We start from the raw sequence: 19,826 nt of genomic DNA, 5'->3' as shown, positions 1-19,826 counted from the left end.
TGTCCATTTCTTCTAGGTTATTGGAATTGGTTGCATATACTCAGTCCTTCATAGTATTCTTGGATGATCGTTTGTATTTCTGTGGCATCCGCGATAACTTCCCTTTTTTCATTTCTGATTTTGTTTAATAGTGTGTTTTCTCTTTTTATCTTAGTGAGTCTAGCCAAGGGTTTGTCAATTTTGTTCATCTTTTCAAAGAACAAGCTCTTTGTCACATTAATTTTTTCTACTGTCTTTTTGTTCTCTATTTCATTTAGTTCTGCTCTGATTTTTATTATTTCCTTTCCTCTACTAACCTTGGGTTTCATTTGTTCTTTTTCTAGTTCTCTAAGGTGTGACATGAGGTGATTTATTTGGGATTTTTCTTATTTCTTGAGATAGGCCTGTAATGATATAAATGTCCCTCTTAAAACTGCTTTCACTGCATCACAAAAATTTTGGTCGGCTGTATTTTCAATCTTATTTGCTTCTATGTATCTTTTGATCTCTCCTCTTATTTTTTCTTTGATCTGGTCATTCTTTAAAAGTATGTTGTTTAATCTCCACAGATTTGAGGTTTTTCCTGCTTCTATTTTTAGTTGATATCCAGTTTCAAAGCCTTGTGATCAGAGAATATACTTGGTATTATTTCAATCTTCTTAAATTTGCTGAGGCTAGTTATATGTCCCAGTATATGATCTATTATTGAGAATGTTCCATGTACACCAGAAAAAAATGTATAGCCTGATGTTTTAGGATAGAGTGCACTATAAATATCAGTTATGTCCATTTCATCTAATGTGTCATTCAGGGCTGCTGTTTCTTTATTTTCTGATTTGATGATCTATCCATAGCTGTCAATGATGTATTTATGTCCCTTCGTATAATTGTGTTCTGGTCAATTTCTCCCTTTAGTTCTGTGAGTAGTTGCTTGGTATATTTCGGTGCTCCCTGATTGGGGGCATAAATATTGATGACTGTTATGTCTTCTTGTTGTATAGTCCCCTTTATTGTTATGAAATGTCCATCTTTGTGTCTTGTTACCTTTTTTACCCTGAAGTCTATTTCATCTGATACCAGTATGTCTATACCTAATTTTCCTTGATTATCATGTGCTTGGAGTGTCAATTTCCACCCTTTCACTTTGTGTCTATCTCGTCCTTGTAGCTGAGATATGTGTCATGGACACAGCATATGGTTGGGTTTAGTTTCTTGATCCAATCTGCTACTCTGTGCCTTTTGATTGGTGAGTTCAGTCCATTTACATTTGGAGTGATTTTTGATATGTGAGGATTTCCTATCATTCTATCTTTAGTTTTCTGGTAAAGCTGTGTCTCCATTGTTTCTTTGCTTTATGTTGTTTTCCATTATTTCTGTGTGGTGTTATTCTCTGATTTTTCCCTGTTTTTTCTTTCATTAACAGTAACAGTATATATATGTGTATCAGTTCAGGAGTTTTTTTTTTTTGAGTGGTTACCATTAAGTTTATTTAAAAGAATGTTTGATATTTAGATTATTCCATTTTCTTCAGCATACTTTCTCCATTCCTATATTCCGGTTCATGCCTTTACTCTCCCACTTTTTATGTTTTAGTTGCCACAAATTGTCCCTGTTGATGGTGGTTGAGTGGCCTCCTTTAGTATTTCTTGTAGTGCATGCCATGTATTAGAAAATTCCCTCAGTTCTGTATGTCTGGAAAGGTCTTTATTCCTCCTTTATATCTAAAGAATATCTTTGCTGGGTATATTATTCTTGGCTCATAATTTTTCTCTTTCAATAGTTTCAATATTTGGTTCAACTCCCTCCTGGCTTCTAGAGTTTCTGCTGAATAGTCAGATGATTTTTTCAATGGGCGTTACTTTGTAGGTTACCGTCTTCTTTTTCCTGGCTGCCTTGAGGATTCTTTCTTTGTCGTTGATTTTTGACAGCTTCAATACAATGTGCCTTGGAGAAGGCCTTTTGGTGTCGAGGTCATTAGATGTTCTATTTGCTTCTTGGATTCGAGGATCCAGTTTTTCCCACAAGTTTGGGAAGTTCTCATCGACTATTTGTTTGAATATACTCTTTGTACCCTTCTCCCTTTCTTCTCCTCCTGGTATTCTCATTATTCTTATATTGTTCTTTTTGATGGAGTCAGAAAGTTATTTCCTTTCTTTTAAGTCTCAAGTCTCTTTCTTCTTCCATCCGTTTCATTTCCAACTTTCTATCTTCGATGTCACTTATTCTTTCCTCCATCTGGCCAACTCTACTGTCTAAGCTAGCTAGTTCATTCTGTATGCCTTCTACTGAGTTCTTCATCTTCAGACATTCTATTTGGTTCTTTTTTAAAATTTCCATCTCTTTGGTAAAATGTTAATTGCGTTCTTTGATTGTGTTTCTGAATTCATTAAACTGCCTGTCTTTGTTTTCTTGCATCTCGTGGAGTTTTTCAGAACTGCAATCTTGAATTCTCTGTTATTTAAGTCACATATTTCCATGTCTTTAAGTTCCTTTTCTGGAGACTTTTCACTTTCTTTCTGAGCTGTCTTGTTGCCTTGGTTATTCATGGCAATTAATGATTTATTATTTCTCTTCCTAGACATCTACAAGAGTGGGTTCTGCATCAGGTTGATAGGAAGAAGTCTTTCTTTTGTTTTCTAAAATGTGTTGGTAGAATGTTTTATTTTCTCTATGACTGCAGCCTTTAATTCTCTCACACTGTAGTGTTATGTTTTCTCTGCACTTTTCCAGCTTCTTACACAATGGGGAGATTCTCTGGAAGGTGGGCTTCTTCTCTGTGTACAGTTTGCCTGGGTCATAGGGCGCCACGTCTGTGTGGGGATGAGGAGAGCTTTTGAAGTTCCAAAGCTCTTACTGCACCAGATTCAGAGCCTGTGTGTTTCAGCAGTTCTGTTTACTCCTTCAGGGATCTGCCCAGATAGGTGGGGACAGAGGTGGGGTGAGTTGCGAGAGGTGGCCCAGAGAAATGGCGGCGCCCACCACCACAGCCAGTCCTCCTTCCACAGCTCCCTCCCCTTTGCTGGAACTAGTTGGGCTGCGAACCTGTGTCTGCGGTCCACAGTTCTCAGAACTGCAAATACTCTGTTCTTTTGATCTGACATTGCTACTATTCAGCTTCTAGCACTGGGCTTGTGGGGGTCCGGTGAGTTCTGGGAGAGTAGGGAGGGGGTGGCTAGGCTCGGTGCCTAAGGCCTTCCTTCTCTGCTTGGTAGTGAGGGCTGAAACCACCGTTTTCAGCCTTCCTCCCTGAGTATTTCCTCCGAGGTCTCTGCCATGAGCATTGGGTTCAGCTGTGTTATATGCTGTCCGCTCAGCCCTGTGGGCCATAAACGGAGCCCTAGAAGTCTGAGATCTTTCCTCTCCTCAGCTGCGTTAGTTCCGGGATACAGCGAGCTCGGAGCACTGAGCTAGGTCTGCGTCCTGTGCCCGCGCGGCTCCGTCTCCACACTTTTCCCTTCCCACCTCCCCCATTCGCGCAATTTGCCCTCCTTTAGGTTATTTCTATAGTGTACCTCTTAGTCTTTCCTGTCTGCTGCACAGGGAGTTCTTTGTGCAGTTAGAGTTATTCAATTTGTTGTAAATTCCAAGGGAGATTTCAAGAGGCTCACCTCATGCCTCCGTTTTTATGACGTCAATTGCTTTGGGATATTTGTCATCCACAAGAATTGAAGTTCTTCTGCATATCATGTAGTTTATGTTTTATATTAAGTCATCACAAACATACCAAGTAAATTTTTATAAAAATTCTTGCATCAGTTTCATATAAAGTAGTGATAGAGAAATAGAAGCTTAATTTCATTCATATTAGTAGGTTAAAATGATTTTAACTTGGATAGATAGAATTGTTCGGTGCAGAAGAGTTTAGGTGAAATAAATAAAGATAAAGTTTGATTTTGACATGATGAGTTTGCGATATGTAATATGTCTGGTTTGAATTACTTGGTAGAAATTAGCCCTCAAGCCTGGAGATGAAGTAAAAGTATTCTATTGGTTTTGTATTTTTTTAGCAATGTAAAACTAAGAAGCTGAGAAAGTAAGTGATTTGCTGAAGTCAGGAAAAAGTAGCAGAGCCAGGTTTTATATGAAAGATATTTAGTAGTTTCAAATACATATATGAAATTCAGAACATTATTCTTCCATACCATTTTTTCTTATCTCCTTTTGGTAAGTCTATTGATATGAATGGAATATCTTTTTTAGAGTCCCAAGAGTGGCTTGAAAGAGATTTATCTAGAGGAAAACACGGAGAGAAATGAAGTAATTCAGGACACTGTGAGTATGAAACTCATGAAATTATAGTGCTTTCCTTATACTTGAGTGACAGATACATGATGTTGGACAATTAAGTTCGTGAACTTGTTCAAACGATATTGCTAACCTGTTTTGATGTCAGATGGATTATTCATTATGAATTTGTACCAACTGGACAAACATTTAACTAAGTTTACTATTTGGAAGTGGTGAAAAGGCTGCGTGAAAGTTAAACAACCTGAACTTTTCACCAACAATTCATGGCTCTTGCATCACAACAATGCACCAGCTCACACGGCTCTGTCCGTGAGGGAGTTTTTAGCCAGTAAATAAGTAACTGTATTGGAACACCCTCTCTACTCACCTGATCTGGCCCCCAATGACTTCTTTTTGTACCTGAAGAAAAAGGAAATATTGAAAGCAAGATATTTTGGTGACATTTAGGACATCAAGGGGTAATATGACGACAGCTCTGATGGCCACTCCAGAAAAAGATTTCCAAAATTGCTTTGAAGGGTGGACTGGGTGCTGACATTGGTGTATAGATTCCCAAGGGGAGTACTTCAAAGGTGACTGTAATGATACTCAGCAGTGAATATGGTTCCATGCGGGAATCGAATCGGCAACCCAGTTGTTCAGAGCTCGTTCTCTAACCAACTGAGTTATCTTGTCGCCCTTCCTTCTGTTCAAGGCTGAATAATACTCCATTGTATGTACAGACCACATTTTATTTATTCTTTTGTCAGTGAACTCAGCAGTGAGTATCGCTATGGTATGTAGCACTTTTTCTAGGATGAGTTTGCTAACTTAATTGTCCAGTCTCGTATCTACTATTTGTATATTCTTCAATATTTTTTAATTTCTGAGAGAAAACTTAAACTTTAAAGGAACTTAATAAGTTTTTGATAAATGGAGAGTTACTCCATAGTTAGTATTATTAGGTGATTTAATGTTTTCTTATTGGAGTAAAATATACATAAAATTTACAATTTTACTATTTTTAAATATATAGTTCATTGACATTGTTACATTCATGTTGTGCAACCATGAGAGCATTCATATCTAGAACTTTTTCATCATCCCTCAACTGAAATTCGGTACCTATTAAGCACTTACTCCCCATTATTGTCTCCCCCGAGCATCTGGCAACCACCATTCTGCTTCCTGTTTCTATGAATTTGACAGCTCTAGGAACCTCATATAAGTAGAGTCATACTTAGATTCTTATGTTCTTATGAATCATACTTATGATCTTTTGTGACCAGCCTATTTCACTTAGCATAATGTCTTCCAGGTTCTTCTATGTTGTGGCATGTGTCAGAATATCCTTCCTTTTTTTAAAATAAATTTTATTGGGGAATATTGGGAACAGTGTGTTCCTCCAGGGCCCAAAAGCTCCAACTTGTTGTCCTTTAATCTAGTTGTGGAGGTTGCAGCTCAGCTACAAGCCCAGTTGCCGTTTTCAATCTTTAGTTGCATGGGGCACAGCCCACCATCCCATGCGGGAAAATTGAACCGGCAACCTTGTTGCTGAGAGCTCGCGCTCTAACCAACTGAGCCATCCGGCTGCCCCTCCAGAAGCTCAGAGGCAGTCAGCAGCTGCTCATTGTCTTCAGTCTAGTTGTGGAGGGCGCAGCTCACTGGCCCATGTGGGAATCAAACTGGCAACCCCGTTGTTCAGAGCTCGTGCTCTAACCCACTGAGCCATCTGGCCGCCCTTCTTTCCTTTTTAAGGCTGAATAGTACTCCATTATATGTATAGATTACATTTTGTTTGTTCATTTGTCAGTGAACACTTGGATTGTTTCTATCTTTTGGCTATTGTGAATAATGCTGCTATGAACATGGCTGTGCAAATATGTATTCAAATTCTTTTAATTCTATTTGGTAAATACTCAAAAGAAGAAATGCTGAGTCTTACATATTCTTCATTGAATAGTTTTAGCATTCTAATTTTATTTTTTAATTACACTTGTATAGAATTTTATAGTAAAAGAGTTAACATCATGTTGTGATCATTGATTAGAAAAGACTTACATTGTGATGCAACATAAGGACTATTTTAAAAGCAGTAATCGCATCAGCTATAAAATCAAAAGTTGTCTGACTACTACAATAAACAAATTTCTATTGTTTCGCCTGATTTTTTTCTTACGTTATTAAAGCCTTGGGGTTTGAAAAACAAGTAGTAAAAAAGGTCGGATCAAGTCTAGGAGATGCAAATACATAGTGTTGGCACACACTTTAGGAAGAAAACCTACAGCCGCATATTATTTACTTAATTTATGATTTATTGGATCCATGTAGATAGTTTCAGCTAAAACTACTTTGCCGATGACTCCCAAATCATTATAGCCCCACTCACTTTGCTCAGCTACAGATCCTGTGTTCCAACTGCTGTCAGATTTAAGCCAAACTCATTGTGTTCTATTTCTTCCAAAATTTTTATTTATTTTAATACTCTGTGGTCTTTGATTTTAGTTTGTAGTCTTTAAACATCCCATATTTTTTACATTATACATTAATGCCCCTGCACTGCTTTATTCATGCAAAATCTAACTTTGTAAGAGAGTTGACAAGTGAATGATCCATTGCATGGAGTGAGATCTGTCATCCTACAATTTATTTTTCTAATTATTTTGTTATCTTTGTTTCTATAGCAGTGTTTTGTATGATTACTTTAATTTTTTTTTTTTTTTTGCATTATGCCAGTGATTTTCAACCTGGAGTTTTGTCCCTCAGGATATTTGGTTATGTCTGGAAATATTTTTTATTGTCATGACTGGGAGGCTGCTGCTGGCATCTAGTGGGTGTGTCACTGGAGGCTCACAGAGATGTCCAAGAGAGGACTCAACCCAGAGCCTTAGTAACTGGGTTCTTGTCTTGGTGCAAGAAAGAATTCAAGAGTAAGACAGATCCAGGAAAGTGAAAGTGATTTGTTGAAAATGAAAGTACACATTTGACAGGAAGTGCAGGCAAGCTCAGAGAACAAATCACGCTGAGGAAGTCACAGTCAGGGGTATTTATCCCTCCCAGAGCAGGAATTGGTAATGTTCCATTGTCGTGGTTCATTCATCTCCTCCCTGTGGACTGGACCCTCCATTTCCCATGTTTTCTTCCTTATTTGGTTCCTCAGGAACTGTCATGGCGTCAGGTGCATGATAGGAATCGTATAACCTATCTGTAAATGAGATTATAATGACATTATAATTAGCTAAAGGTCAGGTCCTGGTCATAGGGGTCAGCCAGGCTGGATGAAACTGGTTCTTATTTTTCTCCTGTTGCAGGTATTATAAATAGTCACTTGTTTCCAGTGAGGCACCTCTTGTACCCTGGAGAGGGATGTCAATTTCCTAAGCTGTCTATCCTGCCTCAGGTGGACAGAGGGCAAGGATGCTGCTAAACACCTTATAATGCACAGGACAGCCCCCACAACAAAGAATTACCTGGCCCAAAATATCAACAGTGCCAGAGATGAAAAACCCTGCATTGTGCACTTATGAAAAAGAATTTAAAATGAAAAAATGGGGTTCAGTGACACCTTTCATTTATGTGACATTTATAGAAATCTTTGTATTAACCTCTCTGCCAACTTGTCATTTAATTTCTACTCACAGTCTTTCTTTGTCCTGTTATCTTCACTCACTTTTTTAAAATACAACTTTTAAAAAATTTTAACTATTTATGTAAGCCAACTTTGTTTTTCTGTAACAAGGTCTAGATATGTATGAAATAATAAATGAAGTTTACATAAACTGATTAGAATCAGGTAACCCAGGGTGTAGCAAGCAAAGGGTGTTTATTATTTCCAGAGGAAATGTTCCAAGAAAAAAATACTGCTGTGGTTTGTTTTTTTTGTTTGTTTTTTTTTTTTTGCTAAAGTGTTTCATAGCCTTGAAAATTTCTTTGAAAATAAAGTACATAAAGGAAATAAATAAAAAGAAATCCCACTCATTTAGTGAACCATGTCTTTTTGATGGTTTGGCTTTATTCTTTCTCTGAATTTGATGATCAGATAATTTTTCTGTTTCTTTTCTCTGATTGTTACTAGGACACTCAATCAGTTATCGGGAGTCCCTCAACCCGTATAGCACCTCATATTATTGGAGCAGAAGATGATGATTTTGGTACTGAACATGAACAGGTGATGATATTTTTTCTGAAATACAAATCATTAGTTTTCTGAGATATTTGTTGCAAAAATTAATACTTTCTGGAGATTGACATTATATTTTGAAGAATTTGAAGCTAAATCTTAAAATTAAGATTAGTTATTTAATTTCATGGGTAATTGCCTATGTTAGCTTTAACAAATAGAAATGACTTTGCTTTTAAAACTGATATGAAGTCATTGGTTTATACCTAAGTACTTCATTTTGGAAGAGGGAGGTACTGTTGTAAAGGTTGTTTTTTCTGTTTGTTTAAATTTCAAATTCCAGTCATTTATTGATGGTATATAGAAATAGGACTGGCTTGATTCTTGTCCTTGGTCTTGCTAATAAATTCATATACTACTTCTAGGAGTGTTTCAAAATAACTTTTTGGGATTTCTACATAGACAACCATGTTGTCTATGACTAGAGACAATTTTTATTTCCTTGTATCCAATTTGTTTGTCTTTTATTTGTCATTAATTGCCTTTATTGCACTGATTAGGACTTCCAGTATGAGGTGGAATTGGATTAGTGGACAGGGTATCTTTGTCTTATTTCTAATCTTAAGGAGAAAGTATTCAGTGTTTTATCATAAAGTATGATGTTAGTTATAGGTATTTTTGTAGATACATTTTCTTATAGATTAAGGAAGTTTCCTTTTATTCCTAGATTGCTGAAAGTTTTCATCATGAATGGACGTTAAATTTTGTTAAATGATTGAGATGATTATATGTTTTTTGGGGACCTAGTCTCCTAATATGGTAGATTACATTGATATTAGCATGTTGTACCAGCTTTATAGTCCAGGGATAATTGGTCATAATGGATTTTCCTTTTTATATATTGCTAGATTCAGTTTTCTATTATTTTGCTGAGGATTTGTGTGTGTGTTAATGGGGTATATTGCATGTAGTTTTTTGTTTTGTTTTTAATTTCTTTGTCTGGTTTTGATAGTTGGGAAATGCTGGCCTCTTAGAACAAGTTAAGTGTTATCTCCTTTTATATTTTCTGAAAGAGATAGTTGAAAGAGATAGTGTAGAATTGGTATTGTGTGTTTAGATTAACTTTATTTTCATTTTAATTTATTTATATGTGAAAATTATATGGACATTTTGATTCTAGTGTGACTATTACTGTTTTCTGTGTTCAACATACTTAGAGAATATACAGGTATTCTAGGAGATGTCGTACTTAAAATCATACAACTCTATTTCCTACCACCATTTCTGCGATTAGCCTAAAAGAAAAGGAAAACAACTGTTTCATTATTAGGCAAAAGGCTTTCTATTACATTTTTAGAAGTGTTGTTAGACAATTTTCTGCATACTGATTTGTAGACATCTCAGCACCTTGATAATCATATTCTAAACTTGCATTCTCCCAAAGTGGTGCTTTTTGTAGCCTATCCCCAAGAGATTATTAATTTTCAGAGAGAGAGATTCTGTAGCCTATGTTGCTAATAAAGTCTAGTAAAATTTTTTAAATCTTGCATTTTTTTTACGGTAAATCAAAGTGAAATTTGGATCGTTATGTTTAATTGAGCTTACATTACATTTTGCATTTGTGTTGGAGTTACTGATGTATAATTATTTTTTTTTCTAGATCAATGGGCAGTGCAGCTGTTTCCAGAGCATTGAATTGCTAAAAGCTCGCCCTGCTCACTTGGCTGTTTTTTTACACCATGTAGTTTCACAGTTTGACCCTGCAACGTTGGTAATATATTTTACAATTCAACCAATTCAGAGTTCTTACATTGATCCATAAACCATAAAACCTTTCACTTCTGCAAGATAAGTGGACAGACTTCTATCAGTTTTTTTTTTTTTTAATTATTAGTTTCAGGTGTACAAAGCCATATAATAGTTAGACATTTATACCCCTCACAAAGTGGTAACTTACTGGTAACCCTACTGCCCCCAATCTCTACTGCCCCTCTGACATCATATATAGCTATTACAGTTCCACTGACGCTTTTCCTTATGCTGTATTCCATATATATGTGTGTGTGTGTGTGTGTGTGTGTGTATATGTGTGTGTGTGTGTGTGTGTGTGTATATATATATAAAATTATAGTTGACGTTCATTATTATTCAGCTACAGGTGTACACTGCAATGGTCAGGCATCTACACTGTCCATGAAGTGGTCTCACTAATAAGACAAGTATCCATCAAATAATCTACAAAATCTTTACAACCTTATTGATTATATTCCCCAAACTATCTTTCGTATCCCCATGGCAATTTTGTGGTTACCGATTGTGCTTTCTAATCTCCTCACCTTCTCCCTCATCCCCACCCACTTTCCATCTAGCAATCAGTCTTCCATACATATAAGGATAGATATGAAAGATACTTAAAATATTATTAATTTATTTTTTAAAAACTTTGTTACATGGTAATAATTACATTTTTTATGGTGACTTACTGTTCCAAACATTCCTACTCTATGAAAATCTAACAGATTATATTTTTCAGGATTTTTCACTTTCTCTTTTCCATTTTTTTCTCTACTATAGCTCTGTTATCTCTACTCGGACCTTTATAAACAGACCAATTCCAAGGAGACTCGTCGCGTCTTCCTTGAGTTTCATCAATTCTTCCTGGATCGATCTGCAGTAAGTTACCAAGTTGATATTAAAATCTTAGTTCTAGTACATTGAATTATTGGCCTCCTGTGGTTTTGGTCTTTACTGTGCTTTGTGACATCTATATTATATCTCAATTGTTGATTACTTTTGGCTTATTTTTTATCATTTCTGTTTTTTAATTAAAGTTTATTGGAGTGACAGTGATAGGTTTCAACTGTACAATTCTGTATTACATCCTCTATATATCACATAGTGTGTTCACCACCTTGAGTCAATTCTCCTTCCATCACCATGTACTTGATCCTGTTTACCCTCATCTGCCACCCACCTCCCCCCTTACCCACTGGTAACCACTAAACTATTGTCTATGTCTATAAGTTTTTGTTTGTTTGTTTCTTTCTTTGTTTTGTTCCTTTGTTGCTTTCAGTTTTATATCCCACATATCAATGAAATCATATGGTTCACCACTTTTTCTGTCTGACTTATTTCACTTAACATAATACTTTCGAGATCCATCCACGTTGTCACAAATGACAGTATTTCATCTTTTCTTATGGCAGAATAGTATTCCATTGTGTTTATATACCACAACTTCTTTATCCAGTCATCTATGGAAGGACACTGGTTGTTTCCATGTTTTGGCCACTATAAATAAATCTGTAATGAATATCGGAACACATATATCTTTACGGATCAATGGTTTGAGACTTTTTTGGGTACACACCCAGGAGAGGGATTGCTGGGTCATATGGTAATTCTATTCTTAATTTTTTGAGGAACATCCACACTTCATTCCATAGCAGCTGCACCAATCTGCATTCCCACCAACAGTGTATGAGGGTTCCTTTTTCTCCACAGCCTCTCCAACACTTGTTATTATTTGTCTTGTTGATGATAGCCATTCTGACTGGGGTGAGGTTTTGATTTGCATTTCGCTGATGATTAGTGATGTTGAGCATTTTTTCATATGTCTATTGGCCATTTGTGTATCCTCTTTGGAGAAATGTCTATTCAGGTCCTCTGCCCATTTTTTAATTGGATTGTTTGTTTTTTTGTTGTTGAGTTGTGTGAGTTCCTTATATATTTTGGGTATTACCTTATCGGAGGCATTGTTTCCAAAAACCTTCCTCAATTAATTGGTTGTCTGTTTATTTTGTCAATGATTTCTTTTGCTCTGCAGAAGCTTTTTAGTTTGATATAGTCACATTCATTTATTTTAGGTTTTACTTCCTTTGAAGTCAAATTCATAAAATCTGCATTGAACCCAAGGTTCATAAGTTTAGTACCTATGTTTTCTTCTATGCAGTTTATTGTTTCAGGTCTTTAATCCATTTTGAGTTAATCTTGGTACATGTTGACAGATTGCAGTATAGTTCCATTGTTTTGCACGTGGCTTTCCAATTCTTCCATCACCAGTTACTGAAGAGGCCTTCTTTTCTCCGTTGTATGTTTTTGGCTTTGTCGAAAATTATCCATATTTATGTGGGTTTATCTGGGTTTTCAGTTGTATTCCATTGGTCTGTGTGTTTGTTTTTCTGCCAATATCATACTGTTTTGATTATTGTTGCCCTGTAGTACAAGCTGAAGTCAGGGAGTGTGATACCTCCAGCATTGTTCTTGTTTCTTAGGATTGCTTTGGCTATTCGGGGTCTTTAGTGGTTCCATACAAATCTTCATTCCCAGTTCTGATTCCTTTTATTTCTTTTGCTTGCTTGATTACTGTGATTAAGACTTCCAGTACTATGTTGAAAAGCAGTGGTGATGGGGACAGCCCTATCTTGTTCCTGAACTTAGAGCGAAGAGCTTCAGTTTTAGTTTTTCACCGTTAATTATATTAGCTGAGCATTTGTCATAAATGGCCTTTATTATGTTAAAGTTTTTTCTTTCTATATCTATTTTATTAAGTGTCTTAATTATAAATGGATGTTGAATTTTGTCAAATGCATCTATATATAATTTTCTGCGTCTATATAATTATATGATTTTTGTCCTTTATTTTGTTTATGTGGTGTCACATTGGTCGATTTGCATATGTTGATCCATCCTGTACACCTAGGATGAAACCCACTTGGTCATGATGTATAATCTTTTTACTGCATTGTTGCATTCGATTTGCTAGAATTTTGTTTAGGATTTCTGCATCTGTATTCATCAAAGATATTGGTCTGTAATTTTCTTTTTTGTGTGTTATCCTTACCAGGTTTTGGTATCAGGGTAATGTTGGCGTCAAAAAATGAGTTAGGGAGTACTGTCTCTTCCTCAATTTTTTGGAAGAGTTTGAGTAGAATTGGTATTAGATCCTCTTTGAAGGTTTGGTAGAATTCACTACTGAAGCCATCTGGTCCCGGACTTTTGCTTTTGGGAAGGTTTTGGATGACTGATTCAATTTCTTTACTGTTCATTGGTCTCGTTAGATTTTCCTGTTCTTCATGATTCAACCTAGGAAGGCTATAAGTTTCTAAGAACTTGTCCATTTCTTCCAGGTTATTGAATTTGGTAGTATAGTCCTTCATAGTATTCTTGGATGAACCTTTGTATTTCCGTGGCATCTGTGGTAACTTCCCCTCTTTCATTTCTGCTTTTGTTTGTGTCTTTTCTCTTTTTATCTTAAGTGAGTCTAGCCAAGGGTTTCTCAATTTTATTAATCCTTTTAAAGAACCAGCCTTTGTTGCATTAATTTTTTCTATTGTTTCTTTGTTGTCTATTTCATTTAGTTCTGCTCTGATTTTTATTTCCTTCCTTCTGCTAACTTTTGGTTTCATTTTGTTTTCTTTTTCTAGTTCTTTAAAGTGTAACATGAGGTAGTTTATCTGGGATTTTTCTTCTTTTTTGAGATAGGCCTGTCATGATATAAATTTCCCTCTTATTACTGCTTTCGCTGCATAACAATAATTTTGGTAGTATGTATTTTCATTCTCATTTGTTTCTATGTACCTTTTGATCTCTCCTCTTATTTCTTCTTTGACCCAGTCGTTCTTTAAAAGTATGTTATTTAATCTCCACATATTTCTGTTTTTTCCTGCTTTATTTTTTCAGTTGATATACAATTTCAAAGCCTTGTGATCAGAGAATATACTTGGTATGATTTCAGTCTTCTTAAATTGCCGAGGCTAGTTTTATGTCCCAACATGTGGTCCATCCTTTAGAATGTCCCATGTACACTAGAACTAATGTATTGTCTGATGTTCTAGGATGAAGTACTCTATAAATGTCAATTATGTCCATTTCATTTAATGTGTCATTTAGGGCCGATATTTATTTGTTTATTTTCTGTTTTGATGACCCATCCATAGCTGTCAATGATGTATTTACGTCCCCTACTATAATTGTGTTTTGGTCAATTTCTCCCTTTAGTTTTGTTAGTAGTTGCTTTGTATATTTCAATGCTCCCTCATTAAGGGCATAAATATTGATGACTGTTATGTCTTCTTGTTGTGTAGTCCCCTTTATCATCATGAAATGTCCATCTTTGTCTCTTGTTATCTTTTTTATCCTGAAGTCTGTAGGCATATGAATTCTCACAGTAGGTTTTAAGGTATATGTATATATGTTTGGATTTATACATGTGTATAATTAGGATGAGGGAGAAAAAAGAGATGCAGTGATATACATTTTTGTATTAGGACCCAATAGATAATACTTGCATAATTGAATTGTGATTGGCCTCTGGCATTTGGAGGTACAAGTTTAAAAAGTGGTGGAAAAGATCTTATTTACGTCAATGATAATAGGGTTTCATTTTGCCAATAAAATCTTAAGGTTTTCACAATGAGATATCACCTCACCCCAGTCAGAATGGCTATCATCAACAAGACAAATAGCAACAAATGTTGGAGAGGCTGTGGAGAAAAAGGAACCCTCATACACTGTTGGTGGGAATGCAGACTGGTACAGCCGTTATGGAAGGCAGTGTGGAGGTTTCTCAAAGAATTACGAATAGAATTGCCATATGACCCAGCAATCCCTCTTCTGGGTATCTACCCAAAAAATCTGAAAACATTTAGAGATAAAGACACGTGTGCTCCAATGTTCATTGCAGCTTTGTTTACGGTGGCCAAGACATGGAAACAACCAAAATGTCCTTCGATAGATGAATGGATAAAGAAGTTGTGGTATATATACACCATGGAATACTATTCGGCTGTAAGAAAAGATGATATAGGAACATTTGTGACAACATGGATGGATCTTGAGAGAGTAATGCTGAGCAAAACAAGTCAGACAGAAAAAGCAGAGAACCATGCGATTTCACTGATATGTGGTATATAAACCAAAAACAACAAAAGAACAAGACAAACAAATGAGAAACAGAAACTCATAGACACAGACAATAGTTCAGTGGTTGCCAGAGGGTAAGGGGGCCGGGGGGTGGGGGGTGGGAGATGAGGGTAAGGGGGATCGAATATATGGTGATGGAAGGAGAACTGACTCTGGGTGATGAACACACAATGGGATTTATAGATGATGTAATACAGAATTGTACACCTGAAATCTATGTAATTTTACTAACAATTGTCACCCCAATAAATTTAATTAAAAAAAAAAAAAAATCTTAAGGTTTTTAACCTGGAGTTTTATTATTGCCTAGCTATAGGGTAAAAGCGTTACCCCTTAATGCTTTGTGGATAATCATACTTCATGTCCCTAGTCCTTTCATATTTGTAGTACTCTTAGATGACTGTTCCATACCTTCTGTCTCCTAAAACCTCCATCACTTCGTCTCCTATCCTTTTTGATGACCTAGCTGTTTCTTATTTAAAGTAGTGTACAGAAAAGAACTTCTACCAGATAACATCACCTACCTTCATGTATATTGTGTTTCCTTATATTTACTCAAAAACATTATTCAAGCAAGTATCCTCCTTCTCTCCTACATCATGTTTTTTTTTTAATCATTCACATTAGCATGCAAACATTGTTAATTCTCCTATCGTAGCGCAAACACTCACAAACATTTTGGCTCTACTTCTTCCTCCTGCTCTTGCCCCATTTTCTTTGTATTCCTTTACAAAGTTGCCTACATATTGCTCAATACCTTCTCAGTGAGGCCTTTCTTTACCAACCTATTTAAAATTGAATCCCATTCACTTTGTCACCTTTCTTGTTATTTTCGTCCATGTAACTTTTATTTATTTGGTTTGTTTGTCTGTATTCCTACTCTGCTACCCTGAATGTAAGCTTCATCAGGGCAGACATTTTTCTTCTGTCTGTTGACTGCTATTTCCCCAACATCGAATAGATCCTAGAACAGAATGGTTACTCAGAATTTTATGGAATGAATTAGGGTTCTGATTTTACTGCCATTGTTTAAAATACCACACATTTTATATATTAAATAATTTGCTTCCATGAAGAAATAACATTATAGTAAAGTGTATTTGAATTTCATATTTCTTAAGAGAGCTCCATGCTCAGTTAAAACTTTATGTTTTGCTACTGATCTGTATAAGCTTATCAACATTAAAGTGTAATAACCCTGATTAATTTCCTAATTATTTTTATGCCACACGTGATAATTACTTCATATAAATACCCTCATACAAAAATGAACATTTATTTACTTATTTGCATTTGTGTTAGAAATACTTTTAGGAAAGTTGATTTGAGCCACAGTGTGGCAATTTCAGTTAGAGAAAACTTTGTAATGCATTTCCTATTCTTCAAATGAATAGTAGCGATCTCAATTTTAACAGTAATTTATTTTCAAATGTAAAATCTCAGATCTTATAGGAATTGTTTAAATTCTGAAAATATATGACTTAAGTAAATATACAATACGAAGTAACTATGAAAAAGTTAAGATATTTCCTGTAAACATGAAAAATAACTATTTTTTAAGACATTTCCCAAATTGATGGGAGGGAAAATACAACTATCTGGTAATGGGATCAGAAAGTGCAATTATTTTGGGGAAAATCCTAGCTAAGAAGAGCAAAATTATGACAGTGTCATTAATTAGTTCAGTACTAAATACTACAGATGGCTCCTAGAGTTTTAAGACTCCAACCCTTCCACATCAACATCCAATACCTTATCATTGGGTGTGTGACTATTGTGGGGGCTCTTTACATAGAAAAGTGACTGGGAATATCGTAGTCTGTAGTGGGAGTATCTCAAATACAGCAGATAAAATTCATGGTTATATATATGAGTAAATTTTTCATGTGATAGGTAGTTTAGGTTTTACCTATATTAATTCAAATAATGTATAACTGATTATATTAACGAATGATTCTAGAAAGCCAAAGCCAGTAGAAATAAGTAAAGCACAGAAGCATTTAGTTATCTAGTAAAATGATTGTAGATATTTTCTTTATAGCATGATGTTTAGGAAAAGAGCTTACTTTCAAGTTTAAATAATAGAGTGTTCCAGAGCTATGAAATTTGGATGGGTGGAACCCATTAAATGAGCTTACACATGAATATGCTTATAAAAATGGGTATCCAAGTTCTATCTCTTTACTTTATATAAGTACTTATACACATCTTGAAAAGTCCTTAGTGCTATCTCACTTTTTGTTTGCATTTTTGTTTTAGCACCTGAAAGTTTCTGTTCCTGATGAAATATCCATAGATCTTGGTAAGTTTGGAGTACCAATATCCTGGAGAATTACATCTTTGTAGCTTTGTAGCTCAGCTCATTTCTAAAGGTTTTATCTGTCATATGGTGACTAGCATGTCATCTGAATCACAACAGACAGTCTATAATACATTTAAGTGTAAATGAAATCTGAATTCTGAGATGAAATACATAAATTGAATTGAAGAACCTCTTTTTCTTACTCCAAGATAAGTTTGCACCAAATAGCACTGATATGTTGCCAGTTATAATGCACAGACTATACCTTTAGATCAAATAATTCCTTCCCTTTTCTTTTTGCAGAGAAAAGAAGGCCCGAGCTTATTCCTGAAGATCTGCATCGCCATTATATTCAAACCATGCAAGAAAGAGTCCACCCAGAAGTTCAGAGGCACTTGGAAGATTTTCGGTAAACTTGGTGATAAAGGCTCTTATGGTTATTCTGAATTAATTTTCTTTTTAGGTAGGAAAAGGTTACACATTAAATCTTTGGCTTATCATATGGTCTTTGTCACTGTTATTAAAACACAATGAACATCTAGAATCAAAGTGTTAGAGTAGTACTGAGAGTTCATATTTCCCATTCCATACGACTTCAGGATTTGAGCTCAGTACTATGTCTGTGCTAAGTGTGTTCCTTCAGGATATGTGTTCTGTTGAATGATTGTCTCTAGAATTTTTTTCCTCTGGTGTCCTAGGTGACATAGGCCCCAAAATAGTAAACTGGGACATTTTGTCTGTTGCTAGAAATTCATAGCGATGAAAACTCTGATGAAACATCTCCAAAGGGAGATCGTTTTTCTCTAGGCTGTCTCAGGAAATTTTTCTTTTTCCCTTTAGGCAGAAACGGAGCATGGGGCTGACCTTGGCTGAAAGTGAACTGACTAAACTTGATGTAGAACGAGACAAGGACCGGGTAACTTTGGAGAAGGAACGAGCATGTGCAGAACAGATTGTTGCCAAAATTGAAGAAGTGCTGTAAGTAATAGGAGTATATGTAGAAGAAATCCCCTCTCTACTGAGATGCTAATAATGCTGAAAGTACAGTCTGAATAAATTGTGTATGTGGAGGTACTTATTTTGTCATAATACTTGAGAAACCGGAATTGTTTATTTGTGATGATATTTTAAATAAAGCTTTTGAGTTTCTTTTTCTGGGTATTGGTAAAATGAGTAACTACAAAATTTATAACTGATCAAAAACAGATTGAATACTTTTTATTGGTTTCAATTCATAAGCTTTGGAAGTTTTTCTTGCTATAAAACATTTGTAGTTGATGACATGAGTATGAAAAGCATGTAGTTTCTTTGGGGATAAGACTTTTTTTTGTAATTTTATTCCATATGACAGAGATTTGGGTGGGTCCCAAAGCATTCAGCTCTGTTTTATTGTTTCATGTACATGAGTTTAATAGCAACTCTTTTATTAAACTTTAATATCTTGTTATTAAATGTTTTTGTATTTAGGGTGACTGCTCAGGCTGTAGAAGAAGATAAGAGGTAATATAACTTTTATCCTAGAATTTTAAGAAAAAAGAAAACTACTTTTTCTCCTGTCAGTCCTAAATTATGTTTTATTTCTTTAACTTAAAAGAAATAAGTGGCCTATATTTTATTTGACTAATATTCTAGTGTCTCAAGTAGAATCTTTTTCTGTTTGCAATGAATAGATAACTTCCTAATTTTTACTTGATGAATGAATTCTAAGAATTCCATCATTGAGGTTTTGGAAGTAATTTGCCATCTTTATTCTACCCACTTTCCTGTCTCAGTAGTCTTGTTTTACTTAATCCTTTCTCCTCCAGTTCGACAATACAGTATGTTATTTTCGTGTACATGAAGCATTTGGGAGTAAAAGTAAAAGAACCCCGAAATTTAGAGCACAAGCGGGGTCGGATTGGATTCCTTCCAAAAATCAAGGTAAGACTACAATGATAACAGTGTGTTCAGGTCGCTGTACTTCTTTACATTTGATTGCAGTGCTTTCCTTCTTAGTATTTACCTTTTCAGCAAATTAGTGCTAGACATACTAATAGGTATAAGATATGGTCCCTGTTCTCAAAGAACTCAGAATCTAGTGAGAAATCCAGACATTTGAACTAATTATTAGGCAATATGAAAAGTGAAAATGATTTACACAGAGGGCTATTCCCAACTATGTTGTGGCCTTATCCTTTTCTTTTATGGTACCTGTCACAGTTTGTAATTATTTGTGTTTTTGTTTAATTTTTGTTAGATCATAAAGCTCTCTGAGGGCAAAAATCTCTGTCATTG

The 19,826-nt window shown here is 35.3% G+C and overlaps 1 protein-coding gene across 7 annotated transcripts in view; it reads left to right on the top strand.

Annotated features, from left to right (window-relative positions):
• The window catches only part of ARHGEF12 (Rho guanine nucleotide exchange factor 12), a 165,652-nt gene that overhangs the window by 91,044 nt on the left and 54,782 nt on the right, over positions 1 to 19,826 (top strand). For 6 of the 7 annotated variants that reach the window (XM_074335326.1, XM_019718206.2, XM_019718209.2 and 3 more), the window contains 9 exons: positions 4,180 to 4,251; positions 8,282 to 8,374; positions 9,987 to 10,097; positions 10,901 to 10,999; positions 17,510 to 17,552; positions 17,856 to 17,961; positions 18,393 to 18,530; positions 19,020 to 19,052; positions 19,358 to 19,472. In XM_074335326.1, the coding sequence (XP_074191427.1) occupies positions 4,180 to 4,251; positions 8,282 to 8,374; positions 9,987 to 10,097; positions 10,901 to 10,999; positions 17,510 to 17,552; positions 17,856 to 17,961; positions 18,393 to 18,530; positions 19,020 to 19,052; positions 19,358 to 19,472 (810 nt within the window). The remainder of the gene's footprint in view (positions 1 to 4,179; positions 4,252 to 8,281; positions 8,375 to 9,986; positions 10,098 to 10,900; positions 11,000 to 17,509; positions 17,553 to 17,855; positions 17,962 to 18,392; positions 18,531 to 19,019; positions 19,053 to 19,357; positions 19,473 to 19,826) is intronic. The other variant, XM_019718207.2, reaches the window with a different exon arrangement.

Source organism: Rhinolophus sinicus, linkage group LG06 (genome assembly GCF_036562045.2).
Source record: "Rhinolophus sinicus isolate RSC01 linkage group LG06, ASM3656204v1, whole genome shotgun sequence".
In the NCBI taxonomy this organism is placed as follows: Eukaryota; Metazoa; Chordata; class Mammalia; order Chiroptera; family Rhinolophidae; genus Rhinolophus; species Rhinolophus sinicus.
The sequence above is the reverse complement of the archived record's forward strand: the minus strand, read 5'-3'. Positions and strand labels throughout refer to the sequence as shown.